Source organism: Natrix helvetica (assembly GCF_964273705.1).
Source record: "Natrix helvetica genome assembly, chromosome: 3".
NCBI classification, from domain to species: domain Eukaryota; kingdom Metazoa; phylum Chordata; class Lepidosauria; order Squamata; family Natricidae; genus Natrix; species Natrix helvetica.
In genome coordinates this window covers 98503946-98522977 of record NC_138549.1, presented here as the reverse complement: position 1 = coordinate 98522977, position 19032 = coordinate 98503946, and the positions used below count along the sequence as shown (strand labels likewise).

The following is a 19032-nucleotide window of genomic DNA, read 5'->3' as shown; positions in this document are numbered from 1 at the left end:
CGTTAACCTGCCCCTTCCCCCTTATTTTTTTAAAAAAAAAACCCAAACGGCAGAAAAAGGCGCTGCCCAGAGCGACTATTTTGGCTTGGTGGCTATAGCGATCTGGCCGTGGCTGGAAGGCGGGTTTTACGCCAGGAGGTGAGGCTCCAGCAGCCAGCCAAGAGGCGCGCTCCCTCTTTGCAGGGTCCACCCCCTTGAAAGCAAAACTTTTTTTTCTGCCAGGGTCTGACCTCAGTGAAAGCGAGCAGAGCGCTTAGGAAGAGGCTGGCGGGAAACGGCGCGGATCCCAAGCCCGGGAAGAGGAGGAGGAGGAGGAGATCGGGCGGCTGGGGCGCTCGTTTTCGGCCCGGTGGACTTCGCAGAGGCTTTTTCCGTGCGGGGGGAGGGGGTCTGCGAGGAGCGCTCCCAACCCTGGGCCATGTATTGGAAGAGCAGCCAGATGTTTGTGTGTAAACTAGAGAAGGACGTGCCTGCGCTTCGCCTCGCGACGGAGAAGGTGAGCCGGGAGTTTTCTTAAGCCGCTCGCCTTCCTGCTCGGAGCTCTCTGTGAACCGGAGCGGATTCGAATTCGCCTTGCTTTTTTTTTCCTCCCCCAGCTGCAATAGGCCCTTTGCTCCGGAGTAATTTCGTATCTTTCAGTGAAACTACTTCGGCTGGTTGATCGCAGGTTTAGCAAAAAGCTTCTCTCCCTTCCCGGTTCTTTTCCTTCGCTGGGCGACTTTCGTCTGGTGGACGCGTTTTCTCCCTCCGGTTCCAAAATATCTGAAAGCAAACTTGGCACGGTCTGACCTGACGCCAGATGAGTGGTCCCAGCTGCGAAGGAGATTCAAGGAGAGGATAAGCTACCTGTTTTTGCTTGTATTTATTCCCCCCCCCCCATCTGACTTTCCAGTTAAATAGGAAACGATAGTACGAAACATCTGCAGGAGGAAATAAAAATTAATCGAATATTTAGGCTAGAGGACTAGCGCCGCTTTAGCCACTTACTCTGGAGTAGTCCCTTGACTTTAAGCCTTCGTGTGGCTTTAGGATTGTTTCCTGGCTTCGAACTATTTAAGGCAATACTTTCTAACCAGAAGGCTTTCTTGGGTTTTTTTTTTTTTTTTGGAAGTACGTTTCCCGGCAATCGACAAGCCAGAGCCAGAATCCTAAAGTCATTGTTTTGTCTTCCATGGGACTAATCCGGGGTAAGTGATATATCGCAGACCGTTTTAATTTTTTTCCCCCGTAGTTTTTTTTCCCCTTCTTCATTTAGGACTTCTGTAAGCTAATTGAAACTTTCATTTCAACCCAGAGTCAATTGGTAAAGACACGGCGACTCGATTTAATTTGGCCAGACTGACGCCAGATCAATTGAACCCGATCCCATTTCTGGGAAAGAAACGTCAAACGATCGCGGCGTTGCGGGTTGATGACTGAACTGCATTCTTCCATCGGGGTCCTCTTGTCCGAAGACCCAACGCAGGGAACGGGGGGCAGGGGGATTTGGCTCCGGCCTTTACTCTCTGACACGTGGAGATATATTTCCCTGAATTAGGGCCTTTTTATTAAAAAAAAAACAATAAAAAAGAGTGCCAACTCAGTTGTTAGGAGTTATAGGAGAGGGACCAAGGCGGGGAAGAACTCGCCCAGGGCCAGTTCGGTCTTCGCCGTGGCAATTTCGCCTAGGTGGTCCCAAAGATGCTTTCTTTCCCCCTTTCCCAAAATTGCAATTCCATTTTTTTCTTTAAGAACTACAGAAGCTTCTTGGATGAGAAGCGAAACCTTTTCAAAGAAAAAAAAGCCACCCAAGAAAGTCCAGTTAATTGCCTTGGGGGTTGGGGGGAGGAAAGCACCTTTGGGACAACTACGACCTGGACGATTGAAAATCTCCGTAAAGCAATTTCGCCTTGGTGGGTCTTTCCATACGGGCGACGGCTAAGCTCGGCTCTCTGCGGCGGAGGCTGCCTGAGCTCTGTCTCTTTAACGACTTCGGCAAGGTCAGGAGGCAACTCCTCCGAGTGTGGCTATCCTGAGGTAATTGAGACTGATTCGAAGAAGCTGATAAGGGAGAGCGAGGGCTGGGGCTTTGTTAGGGCCCCGAGCGGGGTTGCCGAGCCTCTCAGCCTCGCCGTGTCAAGCCCTTTTATGTATAGTGCTTATGTACTCCCTCCCTCCAGTTGACCCAAGGACCAATTGTTCTTAACGACCCCTCAATTAAATTCAGCTGGCTTCTGGTTTCAAGGCTTTTCCTTTTCATGGGACTCTCCATTTTCCAGTCAGTTTTGTGTGTTTTAATTTCTCGAGTCGAGTGGTTCCCTCGGCCTATTAACTCCGCCTGGAGAGTTTTAAGTGGCAATTTACAACCCCCGAAGGCCAGAGCTGGAAGTGGTGGGCGACTTCTTAATTGCAGCGAGCCACTCGCGCTCTAAGCAAGCTGAGGCATTTTCATTCAAATCGAGGCCGGCTCTGGCAGCCGCGACGGCTTTTGGGGAGGCGGCTGCAGCACTTAGCGCTCGAAGGTCCCCCCGCCCTCGGCTTGGGAAGAGGGGGTGGTCGGCGTCGCCCTTTAATTGCCCTTGTTTAACTTTCTCTGGGTGGGTGGGGGGTCGACAGCCCCGCTTCCTTCCCTCTCCTCCTTCTCCTCCTTACACTGAGGAAACCTCGCCTCAGGGTCTCGGCGAGGCGCTAAGGCGGTCTGGTCTCTCTTTTGCAGTTTCCGAAGCTCATGGCTGAGGAGAGCGAGCGAGGGCCAGCCGCTGCCGCAGTGACTGGAAGGAGGCGGAAAAGCGTCGGAGACACAGGGCTGGTAAGAGGGACTCGCGCCGTAACCCCTGAGGAAACGAGAGAGGACCACTGGGGGAGGGGAGGGGGGCGTTCTTGGAAGTTGCGAAGGGCCTCGAGTGGGTTGAAACACGTGAAAGGGAGGGGGGATTGTATCGGTTGGCGGGAACTTTCCCGGAGGGGACAGCTGGCCCAGAAGCGCCCTCGCAGCGCTTGAACGTGGCAGGCAGGCAGGCATGAGGCGGCAGCGGCGACGAGCTGTTGCCAAGAGGTCACTGCCGACGGCTCCCGGGTTCCGAATTCCCGCCCTGATTTGGCGAGGGAGCTGATTGGGCGACTGCAGGCACGAGCGAGCCCCTTCTTTGCTTTCCGGAGGGAGGGGGGGCGGTGGTGGTTCTGAGCCCGAACTTGTAAGCAGGGTCCCCCAAAGAAACGGGGTGTAAGAAGACGCCAAGGGGAGCCAACGTTTCTGGTCTTCGTGGAGGATGGGCGGGAGGCAGTGTTATGTTAACCATTAAGCACGTGCTTAGGGCACCAGGCCCAAAAGGAGTAAGTTGAGGAAGGAAAAAAAAAACACCAAATGAAGCTTGTCTCATTTGTACAGTATGTACAAAGGAAGGGGGGGGCACCAAGATTTGCCAGTGCTTAGGGCACCAGTGAGCCTTAATCCGCCACTGGCGGGAGAGGTGGCCTTGCAGCCGAGGTGGTTGGGAGTTGTAGCACAGGCGTTGGTTCTCCTCAGCCTACGCTGCCTCGATTGCCTCTGTCTCCGGGGCTCCTCACAACCGCCTGACTTTTAACCCTAATGGATTTTATACGCTTGGAGGCTACCCTTGTTTTTGGATTGAGGAGGAGCGTTGAGAGGTGGCTTAAGATGAGATGAAAGTAGCGTTGTGGGAGATGGGGGGGGGGGAATTCCCATCGCCAATCATGTCTTTTTTTCCAGAGCCAACTTGGACTTTCTGGTTTTTTGCCTTTGAAGACGTTTCACTTCTCATCCAAGAAGCTTCTTCGGTTCTTGGATGAGAAGCGAAATGTCTTCAAAGGAAAAAAAACCAAGCAAGTGGAAGTTGCCCCTTGGGTGGGAGAGAAAGAAGCCCCTTTGGGATAACCATGATTTGGGTGGCTGAGAATCTCCATAGACAATGCCCCCAATTGGGTTTGTGCAGTGGGGAAAGGCCTCAAAAGAGCCTTTGCCCCAAGACTCAGATTGAATGGGCTCTGGAGGAGAAAAAAGGAGCCAAGTCTTGTTGATGACAGACCTGTGCTTGTGTCTCTGTGACAGGTGAGTCCAGAGGTGGTGGCTGATGAGGATTCTTGCTCTTCTTCCACCCCACTGTCGCCGTCCTCTTCGCCCCGTTCCCTGGCTTCTGGCTCAGGCAGCTGCGGGTCCAGCAAATGCATCTGTAATAGTTGTGGTCTAGAGATTGTGGACAAATATCTACTGAAGGTGAGCAAATACTGGGTTTGTGAATGAGAAAGATTTAGCAGAGTTGCCCATTGGCATGGTAGTAATTTTGTGGAAGGGGAGCTGCAGCATCAGCTAAATAAACTCTATCTGCGAGAAGAAATGACTTAAGCCTGGAATAGAAACAGCCTTTTAGAATATTGCTTATCTTACCTGCAAGAATGGGGCAGTGGGAGGGAGCTATCCTTACTTTCTGTAGCTGAATAAAGATTGCAGACTTTTGTGACTCTTCCTGGTGGATACATTTATTTGACTTTAAAGTTGTCTCCAGACTCTTCAAAAGCTTTGTTGCAACTATAGCAGTTCTTTGTTGTAAAGAAGAAAAAGTTGTAGAATAAATACTATGTTTGGAAAGAAAAAGTATTGCTGAAATAATTCCCTTTCATTATAATAGATAAGCAGTGGCAAGTTATCGCAAAGAGAAACTCAGTTTTCAAACGCTTTTGAAAATATCTTTATACTATAAAATATCTTTGGGATTAATTTGGAAAATTAGCCTGGATGCCATCCCAAATATTTTCAAATCGTGCCTTCAGCTTTCTTTGTTTTAATAGACCACATCAGGTGAGCTTAATTCAGGTTGCTATCAACCAGACTGAATGTTTAAAGGAAATTAAATTCAACTAAATGTACTTCTATGAAACTTGGCAGAATGTCATCTTCTTTGGCCTTTCAGAAATAACATAACACTTTTGAATTAATTTGCACATTTGGTCACTATTAATTCAAGAATGTTAGGGCAGTACAGTGTTAAAAGGCAAACAAAATACTTTATGTTAATTTTAATATTTAAACTTTGGGTTCAGGGATACTATGCATTAAGATATAGTAAAGATTGTTGATTTTTAATTCACATGTTTATTGTAAAACAGCATCTTCTCAACACATTCTATAATTATAGGCACAGTGATTTTAAATCTTTATTTGTATATAGTAAATTTAAATGCAATTTATGAATGACTTATGGGTAAATGAGTAATGATCTAATCTAAACTGAAGCCTGTTTATAAAAGGACCATAGTTTTGATTTTAATTGTAAAAGGAAGATAGTTTTGATTTTATAGTTGACTTGGCAATAGGTTTCTATAAATAATTCAACATTTAAGTTCGGCCAAATAAATATGTTTGTGTGTTTGTGAAGTGTTACTTTCCAAAGAATCAAATTGCTTTAATTCTCTGCTGATAAGGACCTAAGGCTAAAATAAGCTGTTTTCATATTTTTCTTGATTTTTAGCGCTATGGAATTGTTGAGTAGGAGAAGCTGATATTTCCTCTAAAAAAAACCAAACTATTTCATTCCCTGCTGGACATCTTAGCCTAAGTCTTCAAACTGGACTTAGACTTGGTATTAAATATTTAGCCACAATAAATGCTACATTTAAAAGCTTGTCAGAAGAACTGAAGAGCAAACTACTAAACTCTATAAAGGACTGAAACCACATTGATCATAGCCATGAGTTTTGAAAATGCATATGGACTCATTTTATTGAGATGACATCCAGTGAAATCATCCAGTGCTGTTAGGCCTATGCTTGTGTCTGTTTTTTTCTTTAAAAAATAATTGTATTCCTAATAACTAATAGACAGTATATTCAGGGACAATTATTGCAGAAGTTTGTAATGTTCTCATTTACCCGTAGTTAAAAAAAACCTGAATTTGAGAAATACATGACAGGAGCTGATTTGCTGTAAACAAAAGAACAATTTATTATTGTTTTACTACAAACCAAACTTTCCCAATGTGTTGCATGCAATGCCAAAAGTTTAAAGCCAATGTTCTGGAAATTATCAAACACATTGATGTTGGGTAAGGCAATTCTTGAAAACTGAAATGCAATTATAAACTTGTAAAGAGTACTAAATATATGAATGTTATTAACTTTCTCTGGCCCCTACAAATTTTTATTTTTAAACTGCTAGCAGCACCAAAGAAATCTCAAGATTTTTTTTATTTCTAATGGGGTGATTGGTATTATTTAGCTATAAAGTCTAGAGCCCAGACATTCAGAAAGTTGTATAACTATTATTTTCCAATTCTTAGTGTTGTAACTTTAAACTATTATACTATAACATATCACAACATAACATATCAAAAAACTTATCTATCCAGTTAGCAGTCAATTTCCTTCCACATCATTAATGCTAATTTTATTTGATTTGATATTTAGACAATATTATTTATATATTGTTATATTTATATTATTTTACCAAATCTAAGTGTAGTATGCTGACATTTTAATTTAAGCTCAAAGGCACTTTAGAAATTTAATTCTAAGAAATCATACAGTATGGATCGAAAAAATAATTTTTGCTTATTGAAAGTATAACATTACTGACAAACCATTCATAACATCTTACTAAGGCAATTTAATTATCTTTGTCAGTCCAAAGAAAGATTTAATTTATACTTACATTAAATTTTATGTTAATATTCATAAATTGTATAGTTTTCACTGCAAAAATAGCTTACATTTTGAAAAAAAGATGTCACAGGAGAACTAGTATGCCCCTATTAATCCTCTTGTGAAGTTTGTATCATAAATTAAGAATGTCTTAAAATTAATGATAGAGGAAAAACCCTCCTGTATTCTCTTAATACAGGAGGGTGCTAAAATTTGGTCTGTTTCAATTATATGAAACATGCTTCCAACCTCGATGGTCTGTCATAACTTCTTCATCCAGGATTAGACAATGCAATTCTATGTGTGTCTATTCAGATATATGAATTTACTTTTCTACATGAAAAGATATAAAATTTACATGTCTCTTCAGGAGCATATTTTAGCTTATTGGCTGATGTAGTGGGACAATTTAAGATGTGAGGTATCAATGGTAAATTTCACCAAGTGGTAATTGCCATAGTTTGTTACACTTAGTTTATGAATTAGAGGTTCATGCTGACATAATTTTACATGATAGCATTTTGAATTAATTGTGTCAGTAATCGTATCAGCCACTTCACTCTTCCTACAATTATTTATTAAACTTAACATAAACTTAACATAAACATTTCAAATCCTAAAATAACTTGTACATATGTCTATGTTCCAAACTCATAACACTTTCATAACAAGCCAGAAACAGATCAAGAAACTCTTTGTTCTCAACAGAACCACGTCAGGAATTCAGCTTTACCTTTTCAAATATGTGCAAAATTAGAACCTTAATTTTTTTATCACTTTACATCGTTAACTCTTGTTTCATAAATTACCCAAATAAGTGATGTCAGATTTCAATTTTCTTTTTCCTTCCTAGGTAAATGATATGTGCTGGCATGTACGCTGCCTTTCCTGCAGTGTATGCAGAACCTCTTTAGGAAGGCATACCAGTTGTTATATCAAAGACAAAGATGTTTTCTGCAAACTAGATTATTTCAGGTATACTGTGCAATTCAAGTACGTTTTATTATTTTGAAAGAGCAAATGGAAATCTGTGGAATGTTTCTTCTGTGCAGAGATACATGTTCAACTTGCTTTGGAGGGAATATTATCTAAAGGCACAGTGCCACACCGAAACAAATATACCTATGTGTTCCTCTATAATGAGATATATTAATTTTCTTTTAAATTGGGAAATGTATAGTATAGTCTTACCTTTAGTTCAAAAGATTCTCCTAGGAACAAACTATATAGAGAGGCAAAGATTACTTTGCATCTTGCTAGATTAGTTTAGATTTAGATTTCAGATTTAGTATAAACATTGATTTAGATTTCTTTACACAGTTAGAGTTCTCTCAGACTTTTGGTCTAATCATAGCAGCAGCCATATTGTAGGGTGCTATTTGACCTGGTAATTTTGTGACGCTGGGTGAAGTAGGATTTGCATACCCCTATTGGTGGTAGTTAAGTAGGTTTTATCTAGCTTTGGTCAAAATATTACTTAAGAACTGTGTTTTCATACTGTGAGAAGGAATTTGAAGCTTGAAGAGGAACATAGTACAAGCATGAACAATTCATGCCACTGTTGGCCAAGCACTACTCTTCTCATTTGGGCACTATAATAGAAATGCTTTTGTTTTGTTCAGCTAATTGTAAACTTTTATTTACTTTGGGCTTGCCAACCCCATCCTTAATCTTGATGGCAGTGTACAACTATATAACCCTTGGCCTTTGTACAAACTTGGTGGAGCATGAGGGTTACAGATAATTATCTTGAATATATCAGTGTTCCATCTTACAAACACATACCACCATGGTCTGTCTTTCTTTTTCTTCAATAGTCATTATATTTAAAAGAGAGGTATGGTACATGCTGAAAAGTAATTTCTAATGTTAAGCAGATCATATTTGCTGTGGTTTTTTTTTTAGCTAATTACTAAAATTCTGGGTGCTTTTTAAAATCCTTGTATCGTGAATGGTAACTTTAATATTCAATGAACTAGAAATCTGGAATTTTAATTTGTCCTGATGTGAACAATATGTTGGCCTCACTCTTCCTTCCATATCTCAAAATGTGTATGCCGGAATATGTGATCAGAGGCTGGAATATTTGTTTTGCCCTCAATGAGGTGGTTGATTAGCTTTCTTACTGAAATCAGAGTGGATGAAGTGCTTAATGTCACTGGATCTCATATCTGGTCCTGATGAAAACATTATTTTATTTCTCTTTTATACATTAGATGGAACATAAATAATTTCCCAATAGTATTATTATTTGTGTGGGGTGTTACATAATTAAAAAAAACACAATTATCAATTGTGAAGAGAATATTTGTAATGCAGGGTTGAACTCTAGGGTCCTTCTGTCTGAGCTTACCGGTAGTTATCTTCTTCAAGACGTTTCATTACCCAACAGGGTAACATCAGCAGTGCAACAAGGGCCACTTGTATATAAATATAGAGCAAAACTCGCTTCCTTCTATCACTGCTAGAAGGTGGGTAATGAAACCTCTACAAGAAAACAAGCTCAGCGAGCACTCTACAAACACAATGATCTTGGATGATTTTTTCTATTTGATAGTAGGGTCAAGTTTTCAAAAAAGTGTTAAAGTTCCTAAGATGTTTTCTATTCAGTCTTACTGTCATCTTCCCATCTGTATATGTTTATCGTCACAAAGTGCAGTTACTTTCTCTAGCACTAAAGTATTTCTATTTCTCTGCCTCCACAATGGGGAAGTAATTATTCCTGCATTCTCTTCAGAGCATCTGCACCAACTAAGATACATCACTGAAGTACTTTACTGCTAGAATAAACTACTGCTATTTGAAAGAGTAAATGAAAATGTAGCATTTAATTACTAAGGGTTTGGGATTTATGGCTGCAGCATAAACCTGCACTTTTCATTTTACATAAAGAAATGAGAAACTAATTTTAATTCTATTTAACATTTTTTTATCCAAATATGTAAGTATAGGTGGCCTGCATTATTTGTTATAATTATTTGTGAAACCTTAATTTACAAATCTGAGGTTTGGAAATTTTTTAATAAATTTCTAAAGATGTACTGGGCATTAACTGCATTGATTTTGGCAGATTTAATGGTGCGGTTGCACATTTTATCATACATTTCTTAACATTCTCAGTTTATTTTTCTTTCAGTTGATAGCAATAAAGTAGTTGAGTGAATATTGTCAAAATATTTAAAGAAATGTCTTTCTATATATGAAATCTTTATCATCTCACTTAGCAGAAACCATCTATTTGGATTACTGCAAAACATTCTTGTGTGGAGCTGCCCTTGAAAATTATTCATAAATTATAGGTTATGAGGAAGTTAAAGCAAGCTATGAAAAGTATATCATACCTCTTTTTAAAAACCAAATGATTCTGAGATATTGATCTTTTTAAAAAAATCTATATCTTTTTTCCCCCTTTTTACTCATAATTGAGTCATCTGATTGGGATTAGAATGGAGGTAGATATTGATCCTACTGTGGTCTTCATCCAAACTGGAGGCTCTGTTTCAACAATTTTAATGAAGAGAAAGATACAATTTTCTATGGAAATAGGGCTCTTGTATTTTCAGCAATGGGCAAAGATGAAATGCCCTACTCTACCTTTTATTAAAACTCAAATATGTGATTTAATATGGCATGATAAAACAGTAGTTACTATTGTTCTATTGCTCTTTGATATCTGTGCCATTAATTTCTCATAGATTCCGGTATATAAATACAATGTATTTAATCTATATCCAGTATTGTGTACCTGAGGAGCATTTTTCATGGTATACTCCATAATCTGAAATCAAGAAGGAATCTACTGTTTCTCTACATCTTGACCAAATTTGCAAAGCATTTACTGGGGTTGGATTTTGGTTTTCACTGCTAGTGTTGAGTTCTAATATTTTCCTTCCATCATTCAGTTGCTATTACCTTAAACCATTTTGTTTGGATTTTTTAACCATGCATTATTTTTGTTTTAAATATTGTGTGTACTTTACCCCCTGCTTTTAAACGATCATTTGTGCACAAAATAGCATATTTGTTCAAAATAGCATGTCTCTTGACATTTGGGCTTTTAAAAAAATATGGTGGAAATGAAAAGATTGAGGATTCTAGCTTACTGATGATACCACATTTCACAAAGATACACAACTGAAAAGGATTAGCAATTTCAACTACATCAAGGTAAAATCCAGTGTAACTTCCTGTATATAACAAAACAAAGGGATTCCTGAATAACCCCGTTAGGTATTGTGCTTAGGTATCTACCTTATGGTTTTCTGCAGAAGCCCTGAAAGGCATAATGGAATGACTTGTCAACAATATAAAAGCAATTTTGCTACTGGTTGATAAAATACAATGGAAATTAAACAATCCAAATTCAGGATTTTCTGAGGCCAATAGGATTTAGTGCAAACTTCAGGCAAAATCATGTTACAGAATCAGGCTTGTGACTTGCATTTCATTTGTTCTTCCTCTTCTTCTGTAGACGGTACGGAACACGCTGTTCTCGCTGTGGTAGGCACATCCATTCTACTGACTGGGTTCGAAGAGCCAAGGGAAATGTGTATCATTTGGCCTGCTTTGCCTGTTTCTCCTGCAAAAGGCAGCTCTCAACAGGAGAGGAGTTTGCTTTGGTTGAAGAGAAAGTCCTCTGTAGAGTGCATTATGATTGCATGTTGGACAACTTGAAAAGAGAAGTTGAAAACGGTAAGCTTCCCTTTTATCCTAGGAAAGGCCTTTTCAGTTCTGGTCCCCAGAATATAATTCATTCTTCTGGAGATGCAGATAGTTCCTTCTCCTCCAGCATTTTACAAACCAGCTAAAACACTTTTACACTGTGCATTTACTGTTAATTAATTGGTGTGGGTATCCATTTAGGCTAGCTCTTAAAGCTTCTGTGTTCTTCCTTACATCTATACTTTGTCACATGCCATCCTGAATCTCAAAGTCAATTTTTGAATGCATTTTGAAAATCAATTTCTAGTTGGATAAGTTGTTCCATAGTTAATGTGTCATTGATAGTGTGAATACAACATTAAGAGAAGTTGACTTTCAGTAGCTTTTAACCTGTCTGGAGAATTTTACCTTATCTCTAATCATGATCAGGAATACGGCTGTGGTGAAAATTATCCTGAAACAGAAGTTGCTTCAGAATATAAATTACCTGTAATTTTTTTTTTGTATTAAGCATTTTGGTGATGCTATTCTGAGTGGTAAAAGTGTTTTTTTTTTTACATTTCACTAAAAATGTCAAAACAAGGCATAATAGGCTGTTTGGCATAATTAGATTTTTGCAGTTCTTTCAAAATATATTAACATTGACTGCATATTTGCCTTTTTAAAAAAACATATGCTCACATCATTTCAATGTTTTCAATTGAGTAGATTTGGTTGTCAAAATTTAGCCAACGAGAAAAGTTGTGTCTATGAAACTAGATGTAGTAGTTATCTATATGAACATTGCTAATTTATTTTGCTAATTGCAAAATAAAACTAATTTTCACCTGCATGTTCTAATCCGTCTGGTAGCTCGTGAATTTATTTTTAGATATGGACTAGGTTTATAATACAGATGCTACTCTGAAAAACTGCCTTAAATTATTTCATTATTCTGAATAATTATGAAATATGTAAAATGTATATGTATTCAAAATAGTAAATAATGGATATTTTCATAGTTTAAGTATATTCTGAATACTGGAAGTTGATTATAAAGGAATCTCTGTAAATAATAACAAATATCAGTGCTACAATTGGACTTCTTTTCTCTTTAATTTCAGGGAATGGTATTAGTGTAGAAGGTGCATTATTAACAGAGCAAGATGTTAATCATCCCAAACCAGCAAAAAGAGCTCGAACCAGTTTCACAGCAGATCAGCTGCAGGTAGAACCATTGAATCGTAGATTGCTATAATCAGAGCTATGGTGGGAAGCTGAGCATAGCCATGGTGAAGAAGCATAACAATTGTACACGGTGCATAATTTTAAAAATTCTGTATAAATTAGTTGTTTATAAAGAAATTATACGCTCAATGGTATATGATTTCTCTTAATACCAAGGCACAGCCTTTTCCTGGAATACATTTGTGAGCTTTCGCTGTTTCATATGAATTAGTTACTCTTCAAGCTTTTCAATTTCCCTCAAGGCAGTTAGTAATTCTGCAGAGTGAAAGCATAAATGCTGATCTATTTTGACTACTTGATGAATTTCATTAAATCAGACATTTACACGACTCCCATAATCGCAATAGGGGGCTAAATAGTTTCAGTTCTATGTAACATGAAGAAAGGTACTAGGAACTGTGCAAGCAACATATTTCCAATAACATACATTCTTTTTCATATTTTTGATACCATGTAAATGCAATAGTATATGACAATCAAAAAACTGTTGTTCTTCACTCCAGCGTGTCGTAGTTAAATGATGGGATTAATTTAGCATTGGCTGCCTAATTGTGTTCAGAATATTGTAAACAAGTTGTTATCTTTGTACTTTAGAATAGGTTACTCTATGCAAGCACAACTGCTGCAAAATAAGTGCAAAGGAGTATGTCTATGAACCAAATTTGTTCCTGTATTCAGTTACTGCATTATTGCTTTATTTTCTTGTAAATAAACTGGAAACTTAATACATTTTAGCATTCTTCTTAACTGCTTATTTAATTCTCTATTGCATTGGCCACCATAATGCTGTCATCCTTTTAGGAGTTTTCTTTAATTGTTGGTTTGCAATTAAAATAATAAAATTTGTTTTAATTGTTTTAGTCAAAGTGTTAGTGTTTCAGATATTAATTCTGATCTTGTAAATATACATAGGATATTTAACATTTAAATTAAATGTTTTTATTTTGATTAAAATTTAAACCCCACCTCTTTAAACAATGTGCACTGAAAATGGTTTACCATATATGTAGAACAAGATAAACTGTCGTCAAAATAACAAATACAAAATAAAAAAACAAAACAAAATGACAATAACCAAGAATAAAGGAAGTGAAGAGACAAAAAAGGAAAAACTTAACTGAAAATTCTACAATTGGCAGAATTATTTCCAGTACACTATATTTACTTTTCTTATGTGAAATTATATATTTTAGGTCTTATTTAGGGAACATAAGAAAGCTGACATACTAGTACAGGTAGTCCTCCACTTATAACAGTTCATTTAGTGACTGTTCGAAGTTACAATGGTACTGAAAAAAGTGACTTACGACCATTTTTCACAGTTATGACCTTTTTTCACAGTTATGACCTTTGTAGCATTCCCATGGTCACGTGATCAAAATTCAGACATTTGGTTCATATTTATGAGTGTTGCTGTTTCCCAGGGTCATGTGACCACCTTTTACGATCTTCTGGCAAGCAAAGTCAATGGGGAAGCTATATTCACTTAACCACCATGTTACTAACTTAACTGCAGTGATTGACTTCACGAATGTGGCAAGAAAAGTCATAAAATGGGACAAAACTCATTTAACAAATTTCTCCCATAGCAACATTAATTCTGGGCTTAATTGTGGTCGTAAGTTGAGGACTACCTCTAGTTCAGAAATCCTAGTGCAGGGGTGTCCAAACTTGGGAACTTTAAGACTTGTGGACTTCAACTCCCAGAATTCCCCAGCCAGCCATGCTGGCTGGGGAATTCTGGGAGTTGAAGTCCACAAGTCTTAAAGTTCCCAAGTTTGGACACCCCTGTCCTAGTGTAGATCAGTTTGGGGAAAATCCAATCTATTATATCATATACATTTTAGACTATTTAGATGACTATCCCAGGCAAGCGGGGGACAGAGTTTTAGCAAGAGCTCTGTGTTGTGGTCTATTTATAGTTTACAGGTGGTCCTCGATTTATAATCACTTGTTTAGTGACTGTTTGAAGTTACTTATGACCATTTTTCAGACCGTTGCGGCATCCTTGTGGTCACATGATCAAAATTTGGACGTTTGGCACCTGGCAGGAATTTATGATGGTTGCAGTGTCCCAACTCATGTGATCATTTTTGCAAACTTCTGACAAGCAAAGTCAACAAGGAACCAGATTCACTTAACAACTGTTGCGTTACTAACTTAACAACTGGGGTAAATCACTTAACAATTGTGACAAGAAATATTGTAAAATGGGGCAAGACCCACTTAGTTTCTGTCTTGCTTAGGAACCAAAATTTGGGGCTCAATTGTGGTTGGAAATCAAGGACTACCTGTATAAGTTTTTAATGGAAGATTCAATTAAATGTGATCAAAATGTGAGTGCTTGGCAGCTGGTTCAGATTTCTGATGGTTCCAGAGTCCCAGGGTCACCTTTTGATCACCTTTTGCAACCTTCTGACAAGCAAAGTCAATGGGGAAGCTGGCTTCACTTAACAACCTTGTTACTAACTTCACAACTGCAGTGATTCACTTAACAACTGTGGCAAGAAAGATCATAAAATGGAGCAAAATTCACTTAACAAATGTCTCACTTAGCAACAGAAATTCTGGGCTCAATTGTGGTTGTAAGTCGAGGACTACCTGTAATCCATTTTACCACATATCTTATACATGCTACTGGCAAGCTAAAACAGTATAAGAATTCCTAAACTAACTATGAATGAAGGAATTTAGGGAAGAGAAAATTTGGTATGTTTTGTGAAACTTCTCCTTGTAGGATTCTTATATTTTGACCTGATAAAACACACATAGAAAGTAAGATGAATGTGTTACATAGACATGATTAAAAGACCTTTAAATTCCCATTGTATGTATTTCAATGATAAATTAGGGTTAGGGTTAGAGTTAATTTTGCTTTGATTTTTTTTATTTTCTTTTTAGAATTCAGGTGAACTCTGCTGTAGTCCCTTGCTATGATTATAAGCCTTTAATAAAACCATGCACTTTCACAGGACTCCTTGATAACAATAGAACTTTATTTGACTATTTGTAGTAAGTTTTTAGGTCACTGGGGCCATGAGTAGGTATTAAGCAATATTACAATTATTTTGCAAGCTCTATTCCTCAATAGTACTTTTTGCTTCAAAAGTACTATTGAGGATACAGCATGACTTCTTGATTATTTGTGCAGTTTTTGTCAGTATGTCATAAAACATGCTAATTTTTTTCCCCAGGTAATGCAAGCACAGTTTGCTCAGGATAACAATCCAGATGCACAAACACTGCAAAAGCTGGCAGAAAGAACAGGCTTGAGCAGGCGTGTGATACAAGTAACTATACTGCATATTTCACAAGTGTTGTGACCAAAGTTCTCCACTTTTATAAAGTTAATAAAAGCCCAGTATATTTTTAGTTAAAATAATTTTTAATAGCTTATAATAGTTCAGAAACACTTACTTTTCTAAGAGAAAAATATACAGTTAATGTTTCCTATGAAATATTTCCACATGGCTGAAACAATATGATTTATAGTTATCAGCAATGCAAATCATAGTTATAATGATTATGTATGTTGATTCTATAACCTCCTATACAGCTTTATAGGATCTGTATATAAGACTAGAGAGAAAAAATAGGAGATTTCATGAACTGGATTCTATCTGGAATTAATGACATGATGCAAAAAACCCTCAACTAATAACTATGTTTTTAATTCATCTGTTTAATATGAAAATAAAAGTCTAACAACTAACCAAATTCTTGGGTTTTTTTTGTTTCATTTCCAGGTATGGTTTCAAAATTGTAGAGCACGCCATAAGAAACATGTTAGCCCCAACCACTCATCCACTGCTCCTGTTACAACAGTCCAAGCTTCTAGACTTTCACCACCAATGTTAGAAGAAATGGCATATTCAGCATATGTGCCACAAGATGGGACAATGTTAACAGCTCTCCATAGTTACATGGATGGTAGGTACAGTGGCTTGCTATAACTACTCCGTGGACTTGAGAAGATTGGGTGAAATGAATCCTTTAGCTCAGGGTTGGGCACCATGCAACCCATAGGCTGCCAATTCTGCCTTTATTTTGTGTCCAATATCATATTTGTGAGAAACCCTAGCTTTTCCAGGGAGTTGTTTAAAAATAAATAAATAAAAACTCCACAACCTACTGTTGCAGAGACACATTTGAGATGAGTAGCAATGTCTGCTACTGGCTCAGAAGGGAAACGGGAGCTTTACATATAATATTTCTCCTCAGAATAAATGCTTTAAAGTGTGCTACTAATTTATTATTTCACTTTGTTAAAGGGGCTGATTCTGAGGCTTCTTGCATTTGTTGAAATGGCATGGAAAGAATGGAATTATGTGTAATTAATATGGTTCTATCCATTTGCAATATAGAATCACAGTTCAGTGTAAAGAACTATTCTCCCCACCCACTAGTGGAATTCTAAATCCTAGACTTAAAATAAGATAGCATCATTTCCTACATACCTTCTTGAATTTTTCATATTACTTCTCCAAAGATTTCTTTCAGGCTTGCAGTATACAATGTTTGCCCTTATTCATATAGTTACCTATCAATATGGGAGGGTACAAGAATTTCTTCAAAGAAAAGCGAGATAATTCGCACGCAAGATTTCTTTTTAAATAATAGTTGAGTGATTGATAGTGAGGTTGTTCTCCCCATGACCTTTCACAGACCTTCATGATAACAGTAGAATTTTATTTGACCATTTCTAGTAGGTTTTTAGGTCACTGGGGCTATGAGTAGGTATTAAGCCATATTACAATTATTTTGCAAGCTCTATTCCCAAAGAGTATTTGGGATTATATTCAACTCTAGCTTTGGATTTGTCCATAGCTAGAACTTTTTTTTCTTCAATACAATGAAAGTGGGATTTTCTTCTCCAGTATAACCTTTTGTGCATTAAAGAAATAATGAAATGTTTAAGCACCACACATTCCATCTATCACACCATTTGAATTTCATATTTTTATGGAGTAAAGGAACATAGTCCAACCCCTTTCCCAAATGTTAAAATGTATTATTTACATAGCACTTAAAACACAGACATACACTCCATAATCAAAGATGAAAGAAATATATATTAAGGTACATTGACCTTATTCTAGGCATATTTTGATACCCACTCTTGATTAAAAAGAACACCTAGCTCTAACAAAAGCTGCGGCTTCTCCGTTTAACTGAAATAGCTATCATCATTTAAAATACTCTATATATTTATGATGAAAATTTTCTTAGTTGTAGATGTGCTCAGCAAGATGTTAAAAGAAGTTGCAATAATACTTCTTTCCTGCAGCTTGCAGAACTACAGGTATAAACACAGTTCATATGGGAGAAGCAGGCATCACCAAGGGTATGAACATCTGGAAGGCACTGTCTTTCTAGACATGGACTTATTCACAAGCTGTGAAATGCGCATGGCTTGTTAGTGTCCCAGCCATATCAATACAATTGGGTTTTTTGTTATTCACTAATAATATTTTTGTACTTTCAGCCAGGCTGATCAAAAATCTTTCTATTTTTGTAGCTCATTCACCTTCTGCTCTTGGACTCCAGCCTTTGCTAACCCATTCACTGACACAACTGCCAATAAATCACAGCTGATTTATTTATTTCAGGGACATGAGATTAAGGAGATACATTCTGAGTCACCTATTGTACTCTGTCATTGAAAATCAATTTAATCTTAAATAGCATCCAAAGTGTTTTGAAGACCATTTAGTTGCCCAAGTATGTAAGTATAGATGGCTTGCAGGACACTTTTATGGCTTTCTCCATAAATACTGTATGTTTACAAACTTTATTGAAGAGAAACATCTTTTTTTTGTATTGTCTGGAAGTAGTCCATTCTAGCTATATGTTTGTTAATTTATTTATCATCAAAAGAGCACTTTGCGTAAAAGACAGGACTGACAATTGTGCAAAATGTTTACAATTCTTTGTGAAATTATAGTTCATCATTAGTTTGTATCTGTAAGTTATTGTTATTAAAGTATTACTTGTATTTGAGTTACATGCAGCCTATACTTCAAAGCTTATGTCCACAAATTGGCAAAATTTCAGTTGCCAGCATTCTCCAATTGACCTAAATAAAGCCTTCTGTTGTAGCATGCCAAACAAATATGGCAATGTGTTAATGGTATAATTGTGTTTTTTTTAAATAAAAAACAGCATGCTTTTACTAGTTGTAAAGATTTAAGCGGAAAGTAGACTCTGTAATTGTTGAATCTGGAAATCACTAAATTAGAGGGTAATGACAACTTGATGTGAAATCATTTAAATGTAGATAGATATTGAACATTAATGATGCATATTACAAAAAAGAAAATGCACTATTAGGCTATTTAACACTCCTATTTTTCTGGTTTGGCTTTCTCCAGGATATATTGTATCTACAAAATTTTCTGAGTTATGTACCATAGTTACATGTATTTATATTTATATTTATTATATATTTAATAGTCCAAGACAATCCTTAAATATCCCAAAGATTTTTAATCAGTGGCCTAATAGTAGTGA

At 37.5% G+C, this 19032-nt stretch overlaps 1 protein-coding gene across 9 annotated transcripts; it reads left to right on the top strand.

Annotated features, from left to right (window-relative positions):
* The first annotated feature begins 235 nt into the window (after positions 1-235).
* LHX8 (LIM homeobox 8) lies at positions 236-18612 on the top strand. 9 transcript variants are annotated; one of them, XR_014175000.1, is made up of 9 exons: positions 236-496; positions 2696-2788; positions 4049-4213; positions 7487-7608; positions 11105-11325; positions 12399-12502; positions 15717-15799; positions 16269-16452; positions 18041-18612. XR_014175000.1 is itself a non-coding variant. In XM_081948485.1 (9 exons), the coding sequence occupies exons 1-9, from the start codon at positions 419-421 to the stop codon at positions 18115-18117; spliced, it is 1140 nt and encodes a 379-aa protein (XP_081804611.1). In that variant the 5' UTR covers positions 236-418; the 3' UTR covers positions 18118-18612. The 9 variants fall into 9 exon arrangements, 8 of the variants coding, with proteins under 8 accessions (XP_081804611.1, XP_081804618.1, XP_081804616.1 ...); XM_081948485.1 differs by having other exon boundaries at positions 15717-15812; XM_081948490.1 differs by lacking the exon at positions 236-496 and adding an exon at positions 747-1187 and having other exon boundaries at positions 15717-15812.
* Positions 18613-19032: the final 420 nt, after the last annotated feature.